Source organism: Vulpes vulpes, chromosome 12 (assembly GCF_048418805.1).
Source record: "Vulpes vulpes isolate BD-2025 chromosome 12, VulVul3, whole genome shotgun sequence".
Taxonomy (NCBI): Eukaryota; Metazoa; Chordata; class Mammalia; order Carnivora; family Canidae; genus Vulpes; species Vulpes vulpes.
This window is the reverse complement of record NC_132791.1, coordinates 23,109,318-23,134,256: the sequence shown is the minus strand read 5'-3', so window position 1 is coordinate 23,134,256 and position 24,939 is coordinate 23,109,318. Positions and strand designations below refer to the sequence as shown.

Sequence of the window (24,939 nt, the reverse complement as noted above, 5' to 3'; positions counted from 1 at the left end):
GTTCCATCCACGTCGAAGCAAATGGTGGGTATTCGTCATTTCTAATGGCTGAGTTATACTCCATTAAATCTTATGAGTGTTCCCTAAAACTTCTGATACAAAAATAAAAAACTTCTGATATAATTTCTGGGAGGGGACTTCCCCCAAACTATTTACAGAGCTGGTATCTTCTGTGTCTTCCCAAGAACCAAAAAGATACTATAAACCTCTGCTGTTTTGTAGTTTACATTACAAAAAAAAAGGGGGGGGGAGGGCAACATGTTTTAATATTTGTCCTCCAAATATAAATATGTATATTCTAATTGACATGCTTTTTAAATCCATTCATTTCTCCTCCTCTTCCTGGAATTTATTAGAGACAACTCTCACCTGCCCAGGATCCACCCACTTCACCATTTAAGAATCATTGCTCTAGATTTTGTATTCCTGTTGAGGTTGTTTCCACATTTAAACCTCTAAGAACAATGCTGTACTAAATACTCTTTTATATATTTTCACAGGTCAAAAAGGATCAGCTAGCTTCTCATATAGTATAAGGGTTTTTTTCAGCCAAAGGTATATTAGTAGCTGTCCATCTCTGTTAGACCTTCCAATCACACAGACTCTTAAGACAAGATTGAGAACTGTTCTTGCATCACAGAAGTCAAGGGGAAGGCTTATCTTATACTCCACAATGTTGTTTTTGTCTTTTAGGGGTAATCATCTTTAAATCAAGACAAAAATGTAGGTCTGTAATCAAAAATGTAAAATTATCCTAAGGCTGTGTTTCTCAAATTGTAGGTCCAGACTCCTTGGGAAGTCATGAAATCATCTGAGAGAGTCACTATTAAGACTATTTTAATGAAATAGGATAGAGAGGTTAGAAAACACCAGCATACATCACATGTAGTTAAAGTAGGATTATTTCACAAAACTTTGGATTCAGTTCTAGATCTATGAACACATGTTTATAACTGTGTATATATATAGGGTCACATCATAAGCTATAATTCTTGCTATGAGTCATAGTAAAAAAAAATTAATGGGGTGCCTGGGTGGCTCGGTTAGCATCCAAGTCTTGATTTCAGCTCAGGTCACAATCTCAGGATTGTGAGATTGAGCCCTTCATTGGGCTCTGTGCTGGGTGTAGAACCTACTTAAAATTCTCTCTCCCTTCCTCTCCTTCTGATCCTCTGCCACTTATACTCACTCATGCTGTCTCTCCAAAAAAAAAAAGAAAAATAAAATTAAGAATTGAAAGACTTACCACAAAAGGTTTCTGAGGAAGTGTGGCCTTGGAAATAATAATTGATCATGAGAAAGGTCCACAGTGAAGGCTTGTGTGTCCAGTTTTTTAAAAGATTTTAATTATTTGACACAAAGAGAGAGAGAGAGAGAGAGAGAGAGAGAAAGCGCAAGCAGAGGAAGTGGGAGAGGGAAAAGTAGGCCTCCCACATAGTGGGGATGCCAACATAGGGCTTAATCCCAGGACTCTGGGATCATGACCTGAGCTGAAGGCGGACACTTAACCAACTGAGTCACCCGTAGGGACCCCTGTTTGTTTGTTTGTTTTTAAAGATTTTATTTATTTGGGAGAGCAAGCAGGGGGATGGGCAGAGGGAGAGAGTATCCACACTGAGGATGGAGCCTGTCATAGGGCTCGATCCTAAGACCCCGAGATCATGACCTGAGCCAAAACCAAGAGTTGGCGGCTCAACGGACCGAGCTGCCCAGGCACCCCTTAGTTTTTTTATTTTTATTTTCTTTATTTTTATTTTCTTTTTTTTATGATTTTATTTATTTATTCATAGAGATGCAGAGAGAGAGAGGCAGAGACACAGGCAGAGGGAGAAGCAGGCTCCATGTAGAGAGCCCGAAGTGGGACTCGATCAAGGGTCTCCAGGATCTCGCCCTGGGCTGCAGGCGGCGCTAAACCACTGCGCCACTGGGGCTTCCCCCCTTAGTTTTTTTTAAAGAATTATTTTGGAAAGAGAGTGTACATGAGAGAGCACGTTGGCGGGGGGGGGGGGGGGGCGATGGAGAGAGTCTCAAGTAGACTCCACACTGAGCACAGAACCTGACCCAGGGCTTGATCTCACCACCTTGAAATCATAACCTGAGTCTAACTAAACCAAGAGTCAGAAGCTTAACTGACTGCACCATCCAGGCACCCCTGGATTTTTTTAAAGATTTATTTATATGAGAGAGAGTGTGTTTGCGTGTGTATGCATGAGAGCGCAGCGCGGAGGGGCAGAGAAGATTTTTTAATTTTTTTGCATATAGTTGACATATAATTTTACACTAGTTTACATTATACAATATAGTGATTCAACAAGTTTATGCTATGTTCACCCCAAGTGTAGCTACCATATGTCCACATACATTGCTATTATAATATCCTTGTATTCTTTATGCTCTGTTTCCCACTCCCTTCACCCAGTTTTCCCAACAACCCAACTTAGGAAACCATCAGTTCTCCATATTTATAGGTCTGATTCTGTTTTTTTTTTTTTTAATTTACTTTTAAAATTCCAAATATTGATGAAATCATATGGCATTTGTTTTATTTTCCTTTATTTCACTTAGCATAATACCTTCTAGGTCCATTCATATTCTCTCAAATGGCATGATCTCATCCTTTTTATGGCCACATAATATTCCATTATATATGTGTGTGTGTATGCTGCATCTTCCTTATGAATTCATCTATTTTTTTTTTTAAATTTTTTTTAAATTTATTTATGATAGGCACACAGTGAGAGAGAGAGGCAGAGACACAGGCAGAGGGAGAAGCAGGCTCCATGCACCGGGAGCCCGATGTGGGATTTGATCCCGGGTCTCCAGGATCGCGCCCTGGGCCAAAGGCAGGCGCCAAACCGCTGCGCCACCCAGGGATCCCTGAATTCATCTATTAATAGGCACTTAAACTGCTGAGCCACCGGGGCTGCCCAAAATCTATTTAATATTTTTAAAATGAGACTGTAATGTGATTATTCTTGTAACTTGCTTTTTTCACTACTATGTTCACATATTACTATCATCCTTCCAGGCATTCAGCCTGGACAGTGAGGGGGCAAGTTGAGGCTGGTGACAGGAAGTCAGGCCAAAATAGAGATGAGGCTGTGGAAAGGAGGATGACATTCAGAGGATGTGGGAATTTAGGAGTAGGGGATATTTTACCTAAAGACTTACAGAGTAGAGAGACTAGAATTTTGAGCTAATGATCAAAGATATCTGAGTCCTTGAATCTAAGTGTCTCCAACAGGTTGGGAATTGGAGTAGGGCAGGGAGTTTCAAGTCATGTTCATGGAATCCTGGTCCCTTGCTGGCAAGAGGCTGGCATAACAGAATTGCACCACGAGCAAGGAGATGAAGTCTCACACACTCACTCCTGTGCTCGGAATGTTCTATGATCTCCCTGCCAGAGTGGAATGAGCAGGGACAAAAGTCCAGCAGTTGTGGTCAGCTGCCTGAAATTTCCGTTATAGAAAACTACTGGTAGAGGGTGGGAGCCTGTAGGGGACCATGGGAAGGACCTGTTCCACCTAAGCCAGGATGTGTGCACATTAACCTTGGCTTTTCACCTGATGCTGATGTGACCCTTCTGAGTCATATTCTTTCTCCTGGGCATCCTCCTGCATGGCTCTCTGCCCAACTCCCACTAGGCAAGGGAGGATGTGCCTGTCACAAGACCTCCAGTGATCTCTGGGGTTGCTTTAGGAAAACACCTGGAGGGTGTTGGCTCAGCAGGCTGGTGCCTTGTGCCTCCTCACCTTGAGGGCTACAACAGGGGCTGGACCCCCATCCCTTAGGCACAGAATCACCATTCAGAGGAGGGACACATTCATGCTTCTTCCCATCCTGGCTTTTTTTTTTCATCCTGCTAGCAATGGACACATTGGGTTCTATCAGTGGAAGAGAGTCCTACCACCACCTCTTGATTGAGGGGATGTTGAGTCATTCTGGATTTCCTTACAAATCAGTGGGGCAGGAGTGTCCCATAGTCCCCCATACCACATATGTCTCATAGGGAGACTACAGCACTTTCTTTACTTCCTTTAGCTCTTGCCTCCTGTGAGCTAGGTCAGAAGGTGGGAATACAGAGGTTTTGCCTTCTGAGAAATAGAAGGTGTCCAAACAGAGATCCATACCTTCCATCCAGGGCAGCCTCTGTCTTTCTGCTAGGTCAGCTATGTGTGATTCTGTGGTAGAGGGGAGGGGGACAGGGAATCAGGAGTTCACTTTTGAGATCAATATTGGATATCCATGTGTTTATTTTCATTAGGCAATTTGATCTACCCATGAGATCATGATTGGCATAGAGGCAAGGCTGTGTCTTGGTGACTGTTATGTCTATCATAGCTCCTGGAAGACAGTAAGTACTCAAATATTTTAACTATACAATGTAAGATGTCTTTCAAGGTCATTTTTGTTGTAATACCTTTACATGACCCCAGGGTCCTCCTCATCCTCTGAGTACTTCCTCCTGGGGCAGGACCCCACATACTATAGCACTCATCACACCCATGTAATAATTTTTCTCTCCCTTGGCCTAGTCTCATAGTTCATGGTTTTAAATCTATCTATCTATCTATCTATCTATCTATCTATCTATCTATCTTCCCCTTCACCATCATCATCATCACTACCTATGTATATCTATTTATCTAGTTGTCTGTTTGTCTGCCTAAAGCCTGGGCCCTTCCATGAACCCCAGGGTCATATGCTCAAATTGTTTAAGTTTTGTATACACTTGAATGCCCAATATCTATCTCTGTGTAAAAAGGAACTCCTGATTACCAGTCCTACCCAATCACACTTATCACCCACTCCAGTCCTAATATTTCTCATATCAGTATAGATAACTCCATGTTGCCAGAAGATTAGGCTACAAGCATTGGTGTTATCCTTGATTTTTTAATGTTTTCTAACTGTCCACATCCAACCTATCAGTAAATGGATATCAGTATCCTTTTGTCTCTACTTCAAAATGTCCAGCATCTAAACACTTCTAGTCTCTGCTGCTACTATTACTGGAATAATCTCATAACTAATCTCATAACTAATGCTTCTACCCAAGTCTTTACCTCCAATACTGCTGTTAGCAACTCAGCCTAAGTGATCCTTTTAAAACAGAAAGCAGATCTAAGAAGATGCTCTAACAGCAACTTCCATTTCTTCAAAAAGTCAATTCAATGTCTTTGCAATGACCTTCTAGGCCTTACCTCTTTTGGCCCCTTTACTGCTCTTTGCCCTCCATTACTCTCCCCCTTAATGATTACTCTGCTTCAGGCTCACTGTCCTTCTTCCTTGGAATAGCTCAGGCATGCTCCAGCCTCCAGAAAGTTTATGTTTCTGACATGAAATTTCCTCAGTTATTCATGTGATTTACTCTCACATCTCTCTAGTCCATGCCCACATTTAAATAAAAGATGTTATTTACTTATTTGAGAGGAGGACGGAGATAGCGACAGAGATAGTGAGAGAGAGCACAGAGGTAGAAGCAGACTCCCTGCTGAGCAGGGAGCCCGACACAGGCCTTGGTCCCAGGACCCTGAGATCATAACCTGAGCTGAAGGGAGAGCTTAATTGATTGAACCACCCAGGTGCCCCCAACACCATAATTTTTAGTGAGGCCTGCCCTGAACTCTCTATCTACCTACTTATTTATTTTTGAATTCCCTATTTAAAACTGCACCCACCTAAGTCTTCCCCAAACTTCTTACCTCTTATATATTTGGTCATCTTCTACATACTATATGTTTTTTTACTTATGCTTCTTTCATCTCCCTCTCTAGTACCATCAATGTAAACTCATTAAAGGCAGATAATTTTTTCCTCTTTTGTTCATTGCTGTATACTCAGTGCCTATACAAGTGTGTGGCAAATAGTAGATGCACAGTATTAGTTGAAGGAATGAAAAATGCATGAGTGAATACCATCCATTCTCTATCTTGGCATTCTCATTCTGATCCCACAAACATCTTAATGTGCTTTTGATTATTATAGGTACTTCTCCAGCAAGTTACTGTTCTTTCCATGGTATGCCCATTTGTTTGACACCATACATTTGTACATTTTACTCTCAGACTGGGGAAGCCCAGAGACTCCCTACTTCCTTCCTAACTTCTTATCCTTTGAAATTTGGTCTACATATCACCTCTTCTAGGAAAATTTCTATTGAACCCCTTCCCCCTGCCAAATTAGGTTAAGTACCATCCTGTGTATTTCCATCTACTTCCTCTAATCAGTCCTTATCACACTGCTTTTAGTGACTTTTTACTTGACTGTCTACTCCATAATTCCATAAGCTCAATGGAGGAAGGCCTGTGTGTTGTTCACTGTTGTGTTCACCTCATGTTTTCTGGCATAGTATTTGGAACATAGTAAGTAGTTGAAAATTTGAAATGTTGCATCTAAGACTCATGTCAAGGACATTTTTATTGTGATCTTTTGGGAACCTTCTCTTCAACTGATCTTCATTCTAGGAGACATTTATCCCATGCAACTGAAAGGCAACGGGTGTCAAACTGTCAACAGGCCACGCGAAAATCCCAGATGGTTTAGCCCTTTTTAAGATCTAATCAATAACAACACATTGCAGAGAGGCGAGATTCTCTCATATGCTTCTGACACGTGTCATATTATCTGTGTTCTTTTATGTTTACCAAGGATGGAACAACTGTGACACTCACCTAAAAACTTCCCTTCAGACTGCTGGTATACATAGAAGCTATTGGTAAATTGTTCCCATGGGCCAAAAATGTACTGGCCGCTACTTCTTATACTATGATTATGCCTACATTGTTCCTCTAGGGCCCATAGATGCCATGGGAAGACATAATAGAATTCAAGCCTGGTGCACCTTCAATGCACTTTGGGCAGGGGTCTTCCTTCTTTGCTCAAGTCCCCCTCTCCAAGGTCCAGGGTAGGACTGAAGGAGTTGTGTGGAATGCTGACCTATTTGAAATATGAGTTTAAGCTCCTGTAGCATATGGGAAGTATTATTTACCTTCTCTACTCTCTCCATCACATACAACCTTGAAAATAAGGAGGCACAAACAGGTGGTTCTTTGCTCAGAGGCAAAGAGTATATTTGGAGAGGGTCCTGCCTCACCTGGACTTTAATGGAAATTATGATGACAGCCTTTTTCATGGGGATGCAGAGGAAACTAGGATCTCCTTTTTCCTGCACTGCGTTTTTTCTTTGTGTAGACCAGTGCCTTCTGCTGAGAGGAGAGCTGAGACCTGGGGTGGATTTTCTGGTTGAGTGGCACAAGTCAGCTGAGGACAGTGCTTGGAGCTGTTATGAGGAAGGCACAGCAACCAGGAATGTCTGGACTGAAGGGATTGTTGCTTGAGTTCATTGTCTAGGCACTGAGGAGCATCAAAGAAGGTCATGCTCTCCTCCTCTGTTTTATTATCCAACTTGGCTCCTCTCACAGGGTGTTTGGTGAGGGGTGAACTCTTTTCAACCTTTTTTGTCATGGTTTTGGGCACTGTCTCATCCTTAGAGAGGAGAATGGATTCTTTATGCCTTTGACCTTTCACCTCGGGGTTAATCCAGTGTGGAAAGTGCTTCAGCTTATTTCCCAAGCCAGCTTCTGCAGCTTCTGGAAGAACGGGATGAATATGGGCTTGTGAATATGGACTGCTTTTACTAGACCCTGCAGCTCTTACCCTAGAAAGTGTGACTCTACGAATTTAGGCCCTGTAAATTTTGGATCTCAGAACATGGTCACTTTAAATGCTGGACTTACAAAATTTAGCCCAGCTAATAATGGCCCAGTAAGCTGGTCATGTAAGGTCTGGTCCATTAAGCTCTGGTGACTCCAGTTTTGGCATTCTGAGGAATCCTTGTTTGGGTGAGGTCATTCAGATTGTTTTAACAGCCTTATAGACCATTCTCATCTGGCATTTTGACCCAAGGAATCTAGGGGATACTCTAGGAACTCAATGTAAGGGAGAAACTGGTGAAGGGCTGCGAGGGATCTTGTCACCTGAGAGGATGGAAATGGTGGCTCTGCAGTTCCAGACAGATCCTTGCTAGTTCCAACTCACTCAAGGCAACTATCTTAACCTAACTCAAATTCTATTTGAGAAAGTTCCTAGAGACATTTGGTTTTGAGGAATCTTTTTTTTTTTAAAGATTTATTTATTCATGAGAGAGAGAGAGAGAGAGAGAGAGAGAGAGAGAAAGAGAGAGGCAGAGACACAGGCAGAAGGACAAGCAGGCTCCATGCCGGGAGCCCGATGCGGGACTCGATCCTGGGACTCCAGGATCACACCCTGGGCCAAAGGCAGGTGCTAAACCGCTGAGCCACCCAGGGATCCCCGATCCTAGAGACAGTTGGGAAGTCAAGGGCTCTGAGGGTTCTATTTATAAAAGTCCCTTTTGGCCCCTGAACCACAGCAGAGTATATGTTCTCTCTGGCTGGAGATAGCCTCAAACCTGCACCCCCTTGTCTATGATTCTCTGCTGCGTTAAGTTTCCCAGAGTCCTCTATTTTCTCTGCTGGGGCAGGGAGTTGTCCTTACCTTTGCAGGGGCTAAGGGATCCAGGGCTTCTCCAGGCTCAGCTTGTACACACTGGCTTAATACAAAGCACCTGGGCCCCTGTTGTGTCCTCAGGGGGTTGTGAGATCTTGGAGGCCCAGTGGGAAGAACCATGAGGACTAGCTTGCTTTATGTCCTCCTCACTGCCTCAATTTACCTGCAAGCTATTCTCTAAGTTGGAGCATTCTAGAACACATGGGATGATATCTGGTGGGATGGGGGAGATTCTGGAGCAATATTTTCCCCAGGTGTTTAGATTCTGAAGGAGTCCTAGGTACAGATACTCCTTGGAACAACCATAGTTTGTTCCTGGACTCCTTTATCTTTATAAGACTTCCCAAATGTATCTCCAGGAATTTTTTTTTTCAGGTAAAAATTCAGTTTGGCCAAGATAGGTATCTTGAGTGATGAGTGGCCTGCAGGATGTCTGGCTCTCTAGAGGCACCATCTTCATTCACGTGTATTTCAGTCTGGAATGCTTGCCCACTATCTGCACAAGTCTCACTGGCATATTGAAAGCCTGCAGCAGGACTTTCACATTGGTGTTTAGATGATATTGAGCCATAGGTTTTACTGGGCCCCCAAAAGACCCAGGCACACTTTTGTGATTGGAGATTGGCTAGTTATTGACAGGGCCATGGCCTTGGAGAAAGCCACATAATAAAAAGCTGGAAGGCCTGACAGTAAGGCCAAAACTCGTCTCTAGTTTTTCAGTGGCTCCTTGAGAAGATACCCAGGCAGATGCTGGTCAAGATGATCAGTGACAGCATCAAGTGAGGCTTGTTACTGCTGTCAAGGCCTATCAATACTGAGGATGTTGCTTTATGATCCATGTAGGGGCTAATAGCCACCTCCATGTCTAGGGACTTACTTTCTGAGCACGAGGGAACCAAATTCCTGTCAAGGCCCTTGGAATGCTGCAGACCTAATGATTTGCGGTCCTAACAGCTGCAAATGTGGGCAGGAACAAATGCCCTAGCACATCTTCCCATGCTTGTAGTCACTGTAGCTCTGCAACATTGCAGTAGCCTGGGCAAGCAACAGTGGACCAGCCCTACTGCCACGATGAATCATAACAGGTCGATATCCCCACTGGCCTTTAGGTCTGCAAGCTAGGGGATACTCATTCTGGCCATGGTGCTGCTCTTGGGCAGGAGCTGCTGGTCAGCAGGGGACAGGTGCAACTCTTTGGATGTATCTTCTGGGGCAGGCTCTCACAATAATGAATCAACTTGCTAAATCAACTGCTTCTGAAAGTAGAACTCTAGCAGCTCTGGGTATGTTCCAGGGAAATACCACCTCTCTCTTGAAGACTGAAATGGGCTTCTCCTAACAGGCCCCTTGGGACAGGAAGAAACATGTCTCAGGGCTTATTTTATATGGTTCTCTGAATCTACAGAGATTTCTGGGCAACAGCTGAGAAGTTCCACTGAAGATGTGACTGCCTTTGCTGCTGGTGCCACTCTAAGGCTTCACACTTGGCCAGAGAAGGAAATGAGATATTGATATGGGTTTATTGTTAATCAAATGGAGAAGCCCAAATCTGAGAATGTGGGAGAAGGTGGGGCTAACTTAAGTGGAGGAAATTTTAGAGATTACAAAGTAGTTATTGAACAAAAAGGAACTGGGGCTCCCCTTTTGTGGAGAGATCTTTATTGGCAGACTAGGACTCATTGTGCAGAAAATAGGAACCATAGGAACATAGCTATTTTTCTGCTATAGATAGCACACTGAGGCCTCAGTGGATCCTCTGGTCAATGGATGGAGACCACTTAGAAACTGAAATGTAGTAGAGGGTAGAGCTAGAGCCATGAAGTTTGCTATTTACTTGCCGTGGTATTTGCTCTGGGTTCATAGTGGATCTTTCTAGAACTCAGAAAGTTTGGGTAGACTGGCTCAATCATGAACCCAGGTCAGAAAGATAGCCTATATTTTCAAACGAGACATTAGAGGTGACATTATGATGAATGAAATGGTTGTTTTTCCAGGCTTGGAAAACATTTGGACTATGTGTTATAAGCTGCCATAGGAACTCTTCTAAAGATTTCAGCAGCCCCCTCAGGTATAGAAATGCATGCATTTATATACATGTACTCAGATACCTCAGGGCTTTGGGGAAATAGGAACATGCAAGGCAACAGGGTATTTTAGCTTCATGAGCTCTGAAATCAGGGAAAGAAAGAGAATCAGATATTCAAGGGCAGCTGACCTTGTTTCTCCAGCACACATACAGGGTAGCTCTTCCTCTTGTCCTGCTGATTCACAGGAGTCCTAGGCTCCTCACTTGAAGAAGACAGAGCTCCTGTATCCCTGGACACATCTGGCACTTGATATCCCTTCCTTCGCTGGAGGCATTCACCTTGGATATCTTGGCTGCTGACACTGGTCGACTGGGCAGCTGACTGTGTTAAGCATTTCTGATCTGTTAATTGTGACTTGGTAGGGGTTACAGATGGAAGTGAAAGAGCTTTGGAGTGCAGGGAACCCTGACTCTGCTCCAAAGAGAGACAAGAGGAGCCCTGCGATGGCCCCGATGAAGAGAGAGAGGTCAGGGTTTTCTCACCTGACAGCAACTGCTGAATCTCCAGAGCCACAGCATTGCAGATGGGGCAGGAAGGATCTGCACACAGGAGCCGCCGCACACTTCCCTCCTTAGGAAGCCAGCCCTGGCTAGGAAGGGAAGATGGCAACTGTTACTGATGGACTGACACCTGCCTCTCTGAATGTGTGTGACCTGGAGATTTGGCCCACCTTCCCCTAGTCCTGGAATCCCAAGGCATTTACCCATCTCCTTTTCTTCCTAGGAAAATGCCATTGGCAAGTTATGTTGGCTGGGTAGGACTGAGGGCTGGAGCTTGTTAGGCAAGGTCTCAACAATGATGGAACCACAGGCCATGAGAGACACTGGGAGATGGGGTGCATTTACTGTTGGTCTGTGTTGAGAAACTACACCAGGATAAGGGAACCAGGCAGAGGTGGGGAGCCAATGGTTAGCTGAGGGGCAGCACCAGGAACATTACAGAGGGAACCTGCAGTCAGTCTCTTTTGGAGCTAAGAAGGCCACAGCCTGGCATTCAGTATTTCTAAGCTGTGGAAAATGAGGTCTTTGTGGAAACTCTGCATTGTGGGGACTATGTGGTGTCCCAGTTCCTGTACATAGTCTCTTGAGAGCCAATTCCATTCCTTAGAGATTTTAGGAAGAGGATAAGATGATGGACTCCTTTCTGAGGGCTGTCCCAGGAATTGGCCTCCCTGAAGACAAAACCATGGAATTAATGTCAGCAGGTTTTATGGGTCTGCCCTTGAATGGTTGCAACAGGAATATGACAATGGTGATTTATTTATATATGCATTTATCTATTCTCTTGACTGGATAGCTTGTCTTGTGGCTGAGTGCAAACTCATGTAGAGTCTTCAATGAATTACATACTAGCAAAATCCTGACTTTCAGGACCACTGTGAACCTAGCCTAGAGCAAAACTGGGAGACTCCCCCTCCTGAGACACCTGATCCCCCTCTGCCCTGGCAACTCTCTCAACCAGTACTCAGCATCCACTGTCTGACTCCCTCCAGGACATTTTCCCTCTCCTGGTCCCTGCCACAGGCCAACCAGAGAAATCGTCCCAGGCCAGGCTGGGAATTTGGAGGATGCAAAGAGCAAGTGATCACCTTCTCATGACAGAGAGCAGCTCCCACGGCTTATCAGCTTCTCGGGACAGTCTCTTGCCTGAGAAACCAAGAGACAGTGTTAGAAGGAATGAGAGGATGCAGGGACATCCATCCTATAGGAAGCTAAAGGCCTTGAGGAAGAGGAGGCTGAAAAGCGCAACAATCAATGCCCTATGGCACATATGCATACAATTTAACCCACTGCAACATGCTGTCCTAGACCTCATTTCATTTGATCATCACAGCCACACTGGGAGTGAGGCAGGATCATGAGATGCCCATTTCATGGATCACAGACTGAGAGATGAAGTCATTTCCACAGGGTCATAAAACTAGTAAATGACACAGCTGAGGGCTTCTGTCCTTCTATATTCTTCTTTTTCAAGGGCAGGTATAAGGTAGAGAATTTTGGAACATTCCCAGGCTCTGATTTTCCACCCAAGAAAGTGTTCTGGGAGAAACTGTCAACTGAGGCATTGGAGCCTTCAGTGGTTAGAGCACCTGGTTACTGGCTCCCGGGTTCATAGGAGGGACAGGAATCAGGGGAATCTTGCCCATAGTGAGGGGAGTCTGAGGAGAAACCAGGACTTTACCTCTTGATGTTTTATCTTTAGCCCTTTGTCTGACTCTCCGGTGACACTTGAAAACAAAAAAGTTAAGAGTTAAGCCAGGGCACCTTTTACTTTTTGCATCTAAAATGAGACAAAGTAATTAAGTATTTCCCAAACTTCTATATTCCAATTTTATATACTTTCCTACCATTCTTTTCTTTACCTTATGTCTTTTCACCCATCATTTCCCTTCTCTTATTATTAATTCATTTTGAGGCTCTCCTATACACCATACCTCTACCCCCATTCCCTGAACAAGTTCTGTGGGAGATCAGAATGAGACAGGAGAAAAGAGGAATAGATTAAAGGATAAGGGGTCTAGTAGCCAAGGGATTTTAGCTATCCAAGGTCCTGAATGTCTCCCAAACCAGTAGTAAACCAAAAATTGGAGCTATTCTGAGATCCATGAAGAAACCCCCATAAAAAAAATAAGGGTAAGGGTAACAGGAGAAATTAAGGGAATAAAATCTTGTTTGAGGCTTAATCAGTTCAGTCGTGATCATTGTGTTTCCCTACCCGGCAACAGCTCCTTTTAGGTCCCAACCTTAATTCTTGGTGGCTCTTTTTCACTTGCCAAATAATTAATGCAATAATAATGATGGAGCCATAAGTGTATAAGGGATATCCAACATCCCACAGAAGAAAGGTAGGGCTCAACATAATCTAAGCCTCACTAGCCATCTCTCTTCCTAGGCTTTCAGGGACTTGGAACCTAATGCTTCCAAATTCTAGACCCTGTCATCTCTGCCTCACAGGAGATGGAACCAGATCACCAGACTACATCACAAAGCTTTCCTATTTCCAAAGGCATGCAGAGCATCAGAGGCCTTTATTTGTCTAGGAGAAGCCCATGTGATTCAATGTTCAGATGAGGATGTCTGATTGTCTGTATGAGTTACAGAGCCTGGGCCTTAGAGGTGCCAGGGTCATGGGCAGCATATACTCTTTCATGCTCTGTTCCCTATAGCGTGATGGCTTAGCTCTCTCCTTTAGACAACAGTCTGGCATCTATCCTTAGATACGTTAGTCTTTATGTACACCCTATAAGAGAGAGAATGGTTAGGTCAGAGGAACTCCATGAACATGCATTATCTTGTTAAGTGTTAGAAAGTGAGGATTTTGATGTCACAAGCAATTGGTGGTCAGTATTAAGAGGTTCAAGAAGAGGGTCATGTCTGACATGTCAAGGAAAGGATACAGCTGCTGTCTTTTAAAATAGCTTTCTGGGGCAGCCTGGTGGCTCACTGGTGTAGTGCTGCCTTCAGCCCAGGGTGTGATCCTGAGACCTGGGACCCCAGACCCCAGGATCATGCCCTGAGTCAAAGGCAGATGCTCAGCCTTGAACCACCCAGGCATCCCAGGGCAAGCTTTTTCCTTTTCAACCTCAGTTACCCACCACACCTATGTCCACTGATTCACATATTAATGTTAACTTCATGGCCCATGTCGACATTGTGAGATGGCTCCAGTACCCTAGGACTTCTGAATTTCCACAAGTTCTTACCCTGATGAGAGTGGTCCCACACCTCCAAAATTCTTTAGCTCAAAATCTGAAAGTACTATTTGGTCCCTCCTCCAGCATCCTGTCCATCACCAGACAGGTATGGTGAGCACTCAATCTGTGTTCATCACTAAAGTGGGCAGTATCAAAGGCACAAAAGACATTGAGCTGTGTTACCTGCCTGCTCTTAAGACACTTAAAAACCTAGTTATAGGGGATCCCTGGGTGGCGCAGTGGTTTGGCGCTTGCCTTTGGCCCAGGGCGCGATCCTGGAGACCTGGGATCGAATCCCACGTTGGGCTCCCAGTGCATGGAGCCTGCTTCTCCCTCTGCCTATGTCTCTGCCTCTCTCTCTGTCTCTCTGTGACTATCATAAATAAATAAAAATTTAAAAAAAAACCTAGTTATAGGGATACCTGGGTGGCTCAGTGGTTGGGCATCTGCCTTTGGCTCATGGCGTGATCCTGGGGTCCGGGATTGACTCCCACATCGGGCTCCCTGTGAGGAACCCACTTCTCCCTCTGCCTATGTCTCTGCCTCTGTGTGTGTGTGTGTGTGTCTCATGAATATATAAATTCAATCTTTTAAAAAATATTTATTTATGAGAAAGAGAGAGAAAGAGAGAGGGAGAGAGAGAGGCGGAGGAGGGGCAGAAACACAAGCAGGCTCCATGCAGGGAGCCTGACACAGGACTCAATCCCAGGTCTCCAGGATCATACCCTCGGCTGAAGGCAACACTAAACCGCTGAGCTATCCAGGCTGCCCCAATAAATAAAATCGTTTTAAAAAACCCTAGTTACAAAAAGAAGAATGAATCAAGAATCAACCTTATTAGGGGTTGAGGGAGGGGGAATTAGGGAGTTATTATTCACTTGGTACAGAATTTCTGTTTGGGATGATGAAAAATTTTGAAAATGGGTAGTGGAGATGACTGCACAATGATACATTTAAAGAGTGTTAAAATGGTAAATTTTACGTTAAGTATATATACCCAATTTAAGAAACAAAAGGCAAAAAAAACCCCATTACTAATAATTAGTATGAGATCTTTTTTACTAACTTGAAGGAAGAATACTCTGAAAAGGAAGGAAATGGAAATAAAAATATGGATCATGAATGTTTTTCTTTAGTGTCATTTTTTATATAGAATAAAACAAAAACAAAATACATCCTTATGTTTAAGATAATTTAAGAGGAGTCTCACCTGATGATGGGATGAATTTGAGCCATTTTAACATCTTTCCTGAACTTGCAAATTCCACACTACAAATAAGAGAAGCCTTTTTCAGCCAAAGATCACTGAATGTCAAACTGATAAACAGCTTGCATCACCTTTTTAGTACCAGGTTGAGATACCTACAGTGTAGCTTGAATCTTTAACTTTTATTATTCCTACCCAACTGGCTCCTGCTTCCTGCAGATTCTTTCTTTGCCACTACAAAGGTTTTATCTTCCATTAACATGACCTAATATGGCCCAGCATGGTGTTTGGTATCCTCCCCGCTGGGCTGTGACTATATATGATTAATAAAACTACTGTCAATCTCATAGGTGCAGTGTCGAGTGTCATGAATTCAGTCACGTCCAGAACCCAAGGACATTCCCTCCCTCACCAATCGGATGAAGAGGTGAACAGAATATTTTATCTCTTCCCCAACCAGCTCTGCTTCCTGCAGCTGCTGCTGCCTTTTCACTGCTGAAACAGTTCTCAGTCTCCCATTAGGCTAACCTCCTGGCCACAAGAAAACCATCAGATTGTGCAAACTTTGCACCTGCTCCAACCAGTGCACTCTTTACCCTGCAGATAACCCACAGCCAGTGCCATCCTACTAAGCCATTAAAACCATCTGGGATCCCTGGGTGGCGCAGCGGTTTGGCGCCTGCCTTTGGCCCAGGGCGCGATCCTGGAGACCCGGGATCGAATCCCACGTTGGGCTCCCAGTGCATGGAGCCTGCTTCTCCTTCTGCCTGTGTCTCTGCCTCTCTCTCTCTCTCTGTGACTATCATAAATAAAAACAAAACAAAACAAAACAAAAAAACCCATCTGCTGCCAACTCCTCTGCAGCATCTCACTCACCCTTGTTCCTCTGTCTTCAGACTCAGGAGTTAGAGCCAAAGATAATCTTATGTGTTTTTGCAGAGTAGGCCTTTAGTACAGGTTTATTTACTGGTTTGGTACTCATTGACAAAAGGTGCTTGAGTGGTTAGGACAGGGGAATCAGTGTCTTTCCAAACAAAGGTGCATTCCTGTAATGAACACATCAACAATACAGGCATGGATCTTCATATTTGCCCTTCCTGCTTCACAGTTTATAGTGAAGAGTACACAAGGAAGACGAAGTACCTGAAAAGCCTCTATGGACTCTGGACATACAACTATAAATTCATACTCATTTGTTTCAATAAAATTTCTCAAAGCCAGACTCTGCTTAATGTTTTTTAAAAATAATTTTATTCATTTGAGAGACAGAGAGAGAAAGAGAGCACAAGAACAGGGGGAAGGAGCTGTGCTGTGTCTCAGTATCAGAAAATATTACCGAACATCTTAGATGAGCCAAGGTGCTGGGGACAGAGAAGCACACTATTCAGCAGCAATATTTTTATACATGAGTGTTTTTATCAATGCTCAATAGTTAAAATTTGCGGGGAGTTGGACAGGAAAACCCATGTTAGTGTCAGGCCCCAAGATCACTAGCGTTCAAGCAGCAGGTTATAGTGTGCATTAAGTGTAGCAAGCAACCAGAGGCACTAGAGGGCAGCACCTGCCCACCCAATGCTCCTAGCCCACCAAACTTAGTGACAAACTTTAAAAGGTCCACTGTTCCAGTGGCTCTCAATCCTGGCCTTACATCAGACTCACTGGGAAGCCTGTAATAATATAGATTTCCTGGCCTCATCCCAGACTTAATGAGTCAGAATATCTAGGGGCAGGCTCCAGAAATCTATATATTAAGTATCAAAAATAACTCTCAAGCAAAAAAGCACTAAGGTCTGAGTGTATATTTGGGAAATACTGGCAACAGCCAACCCCCAACCTCAGTTTTACTGAGATATAATTGACATATAGTATTGTATTAGTTTAAGGTGTGCAACATAATGATTTATACGTAAATATATTGATAAATTCTTATCACAGTAAATTTAACATCCATGTCCTCACAGTTACAATTTTTTATGATGAAAATGTTTAAATTAAATCTACTCTCTTAGCAGTTCCCAAATATACGATATATAGTATTGTTAACTATGGTCATCATGCTGTATATTAGATCCCCAGAACTTACTAATCTTATAATTGGAAGTTGGTACCTTTTAACTACCTTCCTTCCTTTCCTCCATCCTCCACCTCCTGCCACTGACAGCCACAAATCTCTTTTCTGTTTCTGTCAGTTCAGGATTCTTTTTAGATTATACATAAAAGTGAGATAAAACAGTATTTGTCTTTCCCTGTTTATTTTCACTTAACATAATGCCTTAAGATTCATCCATGTTGTTGCTAAAGGCAAGGTTTCCTTCTCTTTATGCTTGATAACATTCCATTGTGTATATATATGTACCACATCTTTATCCATTCATCTATTGATGGGCACTTGGGTTCTTTTCCATATCTTGGCTACTGTAAATAATGCTGCAATGAACATGGAGATGCAGATAGTGATTTTGCTTCCTTCAGATATATACCTAGTATTGGGACTGGTGGATTATACAGCAGTTGTATATTTAATTTTTGAGGAACCTCCATACTGTTTTCCATAGCTACTGTGCCAATTTACATTACCACCAGCAATGCACAAGGGTTCCCTTTTTCTCACCAGCATTTGCTATCTCTTGTGTTTTTGATGACAGCCATTCTAACACATTCGAGATGATGTTTCATTGTGGTTCTGATTTGCATTTTGCTGATGATTAATGATACTGAGGACTGCTAGCCAATTGTATGTCTTCTTTGGATAAATGTCTCTTCAGTTCCTCTGCTTGTTTTTTTAAAGTAAGCTCCACACCCAGTGTGGGAACCCAATGTGGGGCTTGAATTCATGACTCTGAGATCAAGACCTGAGTTGAGATCAAGAGTCAGATACTTAACCAACTGAGCCACTCAGGCACCCTGATCAACTTTTAATCAGATTTTTTTGACTACTTAGTTGTATGAGTTTTTCTAATGTATTTTGTATATTAACCCCTTATCAGATATATGATTTGCAAATATTTTCTCATTCCATAGTTCATTATGTTGTTGATGATTTTGAAGATGTGCAGAAGCCTTTTATTCTTTATTTTATTTTTTTCCAGAAGCCTTTTAGTTTGATGCAGTCACACATTTATTTTTGCTTGTGTTGTCTTTGCTTTGGTGTCAAATCCAAAAAAAATGTTGCAAAGACTGATGTTAAGGAGCTTACCCTCTCTGTTTTCTTCTAGGACTTCTGCAATTAAAGACCTTATGTTCAAGTCTAATGTATTTTGAGTTGAGTTTTGTATATGGTGTAAGACAAGGGTCCAATTTTTATTTCTGTTACTCATGGCTCTCCAATTTTCCCAAAACCATATACTGAAGAGGTTATTCTTTCCACGTTATATATTCTTGGCTCCTTTGTCATAAATTAATTGATCATATATGCATGAGTTTATTTCCAGGCTTTATCTATTCTGTTCCATTGATTGGTATATTTTTATGCCAGAACAACAGTTCTTATAGTGTTGCAGATCTATGTGAATATATGATGAAACTAGGTCTCTCTCCTCACACTCAAATTCGGATTCAATTTCAGAGGGTCACAGATTCATTTATGGAAACTCTAGGATGCCCAAGGAGGCTAGTTAAGAAACTTGAGTATGTGCAGAAACAAAGACAATAGCTCAAAGTCCTTCATATTCTGAGAAGTTATAGAAAAATAAGGAAAAACAGAAGACACAAATTACCAATATCAGGAATGACAGAAGTGACTCAACACAAATTTTAGATGTTAAAAGGATAATAAATTAGTATATAAAAATTTTAATATTATATATATCAACAAAATAGATAAAATGAACAAATTCTATGAAAGACACAAACCATCAAAGCTTACTCCAGAAGAAATAGAGGGGAAGGTTAAGAGGTGGGGGAGTAGGAGGGATCCTAAGCTTGCCTCATCCCTTGAACACAACTAGATAAATATAAAAACATTCTATACACCCAAGAAATTGATTTGAGAACTGAGTGAACAAACTACATGCTAGAGATTAAAAAAAAAAAAAAAACAGACCGTACTGTGCAAGCTACGGAGAGTTGATTTGGGGAAGAAAAATGCTGCATGCTGTGGAGGAGAGGGAGTCTTGATCAGGGAGAGAGGACGGAGAGGGAGGGAGGGGAGGAAAGGAATGGAGGGGAAGGAAGAAAGAGGGAAAAGAGAAGGAGGATGGAGGGAGAAGGAGAAGGAGAGGGAGAAAGAAAGAGAGAGACAGAGGGAAAGAGAGAGAGATAGGGAAATCTGGCAGTGGATTACACGAGAAAAACTTTTGCCCAAAACCACTGACTGGGAAAAGGAGAGGGGCTGACTACTGCAAGTTTTTTTTTTTTTTTTAAGATTTTTATTTATTTATTTATTTATTTATTTATTTATTTATTTATTCATGAGAGACACACACACACAGAGAGAGAGAGAGAGATAGAGAGAGAGACAGGTAGAGACACAGGCAGAGGAAGAAGCAGGCTTCCAGCAGGGAGCCCAACGTGGGACTGGATCCCAGGACTCCAGGTTCACACCCTGGGCCGAAGGCGGGCACTAAACCCACTGAGCCACCGGGGCTGCCTGCAAGTTTTTATAAGCAAGGGAGCACAAAGTCTGAAGTTTTAGAGCCCTTGCCATTGCCAGGGTTGTGCCTGGCAGGTTTAGCAGTGCTATGGTGGGGAAGGAGGGCAGAGACCAGGGAACAGACAGAGTGGTTTGGGGATCTCTTGGATCACATAGGGAAAAACAGTTCCCTTTCTTGGGAGTGCATTTGGGAGTGGGGGCACAGCCTCTCTGGGGACAAAAGACCCAGCAGATGGGTGAATAGCCCATCTGCTATTGAAGATGCCATTGAGCTGAATAGCATAGGAACAGGGACATTGGCCGAGGGTAGGGAGCCTTGGTGCTGGCTTTCTGCTATGCTTTACCATAAACTCTGAGCACCCGCTGAGGCACAATCATTTTCTGTGCAGTGCAGTGTCCTCCCCACCAGAGGATCAGTGAGGGTCCATGCCACAGGGTCTCTGAAGTTTGGAGTTTTGAAACCCAGCCTTGCCTGAGATAAAACATGGGATTGCTGGTACTGCCTGGTAGGCAGACAGCTCAGACACAGACAGGATGAAAGAAGGGATCTGGCTGGGGACACAGGAGGGGAGATTGTTTGCTCTTCTGTGAGGACTTCCTGAGGAGTGGCAGGCGCAAGCTCCCCACCCTGGAGAAGAGAGAGTGGGTGATGCTATTTTCCTCCCACTGCCCATCTCAGAAAGCAAAACAGCTCCACCACGTGGAGGCTGGAACCACTTACACCAGGGCCCACCCTACACTGTGCCCTGCAGGTGCATCTCCATTAGGGCAGGTCTACCTGAGAATCAATGTAGCAGGCTCCACCCCCAGAAGACCAGCATAAACCTCTCCTAGCACCTAGGCTACTGCTCAGAGAGTGCTGCAGAGCTTCAGCTCTGGGGAAATAGGATCTAGCTTCCTTTCTTTTTCTTTACTTTTTTTTTTAAATCTATCTTCTTTTAACAAGCAGACTAAAACACACCTACGATCTAGCTTCCCTTTTTATTTTTAAAAATTAATTTATTTTTTATTCTTTGGATCTAGCTTCTTTTAACAAGCAGACCAAAACATGCCTAGGATCTAGCTTCCTGTATTTTCCTTTAAAAAAAAAAAACCCAACATCTTCTTAATACAGCCATTATTTTCAAAAGCAGCCATACAACAGGCTGTTCTAACAGATACAATAAATGACCCAGACAAAATGATAAGACAGAAGAATTCACCCCAAATGAAAGAACAAGAAGTCAGAGAAAGGTATTTAATCAGTATATATATAAAATGTCTGAACTATAATTTAAAATAATAATCATGAAAAAATAAAATAGAATAAAATAAAATAGTAATCATAAGGACACTAGTTCGGCTTGGGAAAGCATAGAAGACACTAGAGAAAACAATAAAGCTGAAGGAAGAGAGAAAGAAAGGTTTTGGATAATGAATGTAGACTTTGAGAAGTCAGTAACTCCTTAAAGTGTAATAAGATTCCAATCATGAGACTCCCAGGAGAAAAAGAGAAAGAAAAAGGGGCAGAAGGTTTATTTCAGCAAATTATAGCTAAAAATTTCCCTAATCTGGGGAAGGAAGTGGACATCGAAATCCAAGGAGCACAGAGAACTTCCATAAAATTCAACCAAAGCTGGCCATCATCAAGACATAGTCACACTCACAAAATACAGAGACAAGAATCCTGAAAGCAGCACGGGGAAAAAAAGTCCTTAACTTACAAGGAAAGACACATCAGGTTCACAGCAGGTCTGTCCACAGAAATTGACAAACCAGAAGAGAGGGGCAGGATATATTCAACATGCTGAATGGGAAAAATTGGTAGTCAAGAATATTTTATCCAGCAAAGCTGTTATTCAAATAGAAGGACAGTTAAAGTGTTTCCCAGACAAAAACGAAAGGAGTTGTGATCTCTAAACCAGCCCTACAAGAAATATTAAAGGGGACTCTTTGGGGGAAAAAAAGAACAAAAGCAACAAAGACTAGAAAGGAACAGAGAGCATTACCAGAAACATTAACTTTATAGGTAACACAATGGCAGTAAATTCATATCTATCAGTGATCACTCTGAATGTAAATTAACTAAATGTTCCAATCAAAAGACATAGGGTATCAGAATGAATAAAAAAATAAGGACCATCTATATGTTGCCTATAAGAGACTGATTTTAGACCTAAAGACACCTGCTGATGGAAACTGAGGGGATGGAGAACCATCTATCATGCTAATGGATGCCAAAAGGAAGCCAAAGTAGCCATACTTATCTCAAACTATATTTTAAAACAAAGACCGTAACGAGAGATGAAGTGCATTATATCATAATTAAGGAGTCTATCCATCAAGAAGCTCTAATAGTAAATATTTGTGTCCCCAACTTGGAAGCACCCAAATATGTAAATCAATTAATAACAAACATAAAGAAACTCATTGATAATGATACAGTAATAATAGGGGACTATAACATCCCACTTATAACAATGGACAGCTCATCTAAGGAGAAAATCAACAAGGAAACAATGGCTTTGAATGACACACTGGACCAGATGGACCTAATAGATATATTCAGAAAATTTCATCCTAAAACAGCAGAATACACATTCTTTTCAGTGCAAGGGAACATTCTCCATAATAGATTACATTCTGGGGTCACAAATCAGCCGTCAACAAGTACAAAAAGACCAAGGTCATATCATGCGTATTTTCAGACCACAACACTATGCAACTTGAAGTCAACCACAAGAAAAAATTTGGAAAGACCACAAATACAAGAAGGTTAAAGAACATCTTTCTAAATATTAATGGGTTAATCAAGAATTAAAGAGGAAACAAGGGGGTGTCTGGGTCATTCAGTTGCTTAAGAATCTGCCTTTGGCTCGGATCATGATCCCAGGATCCTGGGATTGAGCCCCAAGTTGGGCTCCCTGCTGGATGGGGAGCTTGCTTCTCCTTCTCCCTTTGCCACTCCCTTCACTCATTCTCTCAATCTCCCCCTTCCTTCCCTCCCTCCCCCCTCTCTCTCCCATCTCTCTAAAAAATAAATAAAAATCTTTAAAAAATAATTTAAAAAGAAGAAATGAGAAAGTATATGGAAGTAAATGACAATGAATACATGACAGTCCAAAACCTTTGGGATGCAGCAAATACAGTCACAATATAGGCCTATCTCAAGAAACAAAAATAGTCTTAAATGCACAATCTAACCTTACACCTAAAGGAGCTAGTAATGCAACAGCAAATAAGGCCTAAAGCCAGCAGAAAAGGGAAATAATAAAGATTAGAGAGAAATAAATGATATAGAAACAAATAGACAAAAAAAAAAAAAAAAGCCCAACAAAAACAACCCTAGTAAAACAGATCAATGCAACATAGAGCTGGTTCCTTAAATTAGTAAAATAGATAAACCTGTAGCCAGACCTATCAAAAAGAAAAGAGAAAGGACCCAAATAAATGAAGTCATGAATAAAACAGGAGGGATCACAATCAACAACACAGAAATACAAATAATCATAAGACGATACTATGAAAAATTATATATATACACTTATTTACATACATACATATGATGGAATATGACTTAGCCATCAAAAAGAATGAATTATTGCCATTTGTAATGATGTGGATGGAGCTAGAGTGTATTATACTAAGCAAAATAAGTCAGAGAAAGACAAATACCACATGATTCCAATCATATGTGGAATTTAAGAAACAAAACAGATGAACATAGAAGAGAAGGAAAAATAAAATAAGGCAAAAATAGAGAGGGAGACAAATCGTAAGAGATTCTTAACCCTAGTGTACAAACTGATGGTTTCTGGGAGGGGAGGGGAGTGGGGGGATGGGGTAACTGGTTGATGGACGTTAAGGAGGGCACATAATGTAGTGAGCACTGAGTGTTATGTGCAACTGAGGAATCACTAAGTTCCATCCCTGAAACTAGTATAGACTATATGTTAAATGGAACAGAATAGAGAATCCAGAAGTGGACCCTCAACTCTATGGTCAACTAATATTTGACAAAGCAGGAAAGACTATCCATTGGAAAAAAGGCAGTCTCTTCAATAAATGGTGCTGGGAAAATTGGACATCCACATGCAGAAGAATGAAACTAGACCATTCTCTTATACCATACACAAAGATAAACTCAAAATGGATGAAAAATCTAAATGTGTGAGACAAGATTCCATCAAAATCCTAGAGGAGAACACAGGCAACACCCTTTTTGAATTTGGCCACAGCAACTTCTTGCAAGATACATCCATGAAGGCAAAAGAAACAAAAACAAAAATGAATTATTGGGACTTCATCAAGATAAGAAGCTTTTGCACAGCAAAAGAAACAGTCAACAAAACTCAAAGACAACCTACAGAATGGGAGAAGATATTTGCAAATGACATATCAGATAAAGGGCTAGTATCCAAGATCTATAAAGAACTTATTAAACTCAACAGCAAAGAAGCAAACAATCCAATCATGAAATGGGCAAAAGACATGAAGAGAAATCTCACAGAGGAAGACATGGACATGGCCAGCAAGCACATGAGAAAATGCTCTGCATCACTTGCCATCAGGGAAATACAAATTAAAACCACAATGAGATACCACCTCACACCAGTGAGAATGGTGAAAATTAACAAGGCAGGCAACAACAAATGTTGGAGAGGATGTGGAGAAAGGGGAACCCTCTTGCACTGTTGGTGGGAATGTGAACTGGTGCAGCCACTCTGGAAAACTGTGTGGAGATTCCTCAAAGAGTTAAAAATAGAACTGCCTTACAACCCAGCAATTGCACTACCGGGGATTTACCCCAAAGATACAGATGCAGTGAAACACTGGAACACCTGCACCCCAA

The 24,939-nt window shown here is 42.2% G+C and overlaps 2 protein-coding genes across 2 annotated transcripts in view; one reads left to right on the top strand and one right to left on the bottom strand.

Moving 5' to 3' along the window:
- The first annotated feature begins 4,264 nt into the window (after positions 1-4,264).
- Positions 4,265-24,939, top strand: part of PHF24 (PHD finger protein 24) — a 236,085-nt gene continuing 215,410 nt past the window's right edge. Inside the window, exon 1 of the mRNA XM_072728052.1 lies at positions 4,265-4,354. The gene's annotated coding sequence lies outside the window, so the exon portion shown is untranslated. The remainder of the gene's footprint in view (positions 4,355-24,939) is intronic.
- SPATA31F3 (SPATA31 subfamily F member 3) lies at positions 7,132-13,475 on the bottom strand. Its single transcript, XM_072731898.1, has 5 exons — positions 13,332-13,475; positions 12,798-12,843; positions 12,205-12,262; positions 10,745-11,205; positions 7,132-7,592 (listed from the first exon to the last, which is right to left on the bottom strand). The coding sequence occupies exons 1-5, from the start codon at positions 13,473-13,475 to the stop codon at positions 7,132-7,134; spliced, it is 1,170 nt and encodes a 389-aa protein (XP_072587999.1).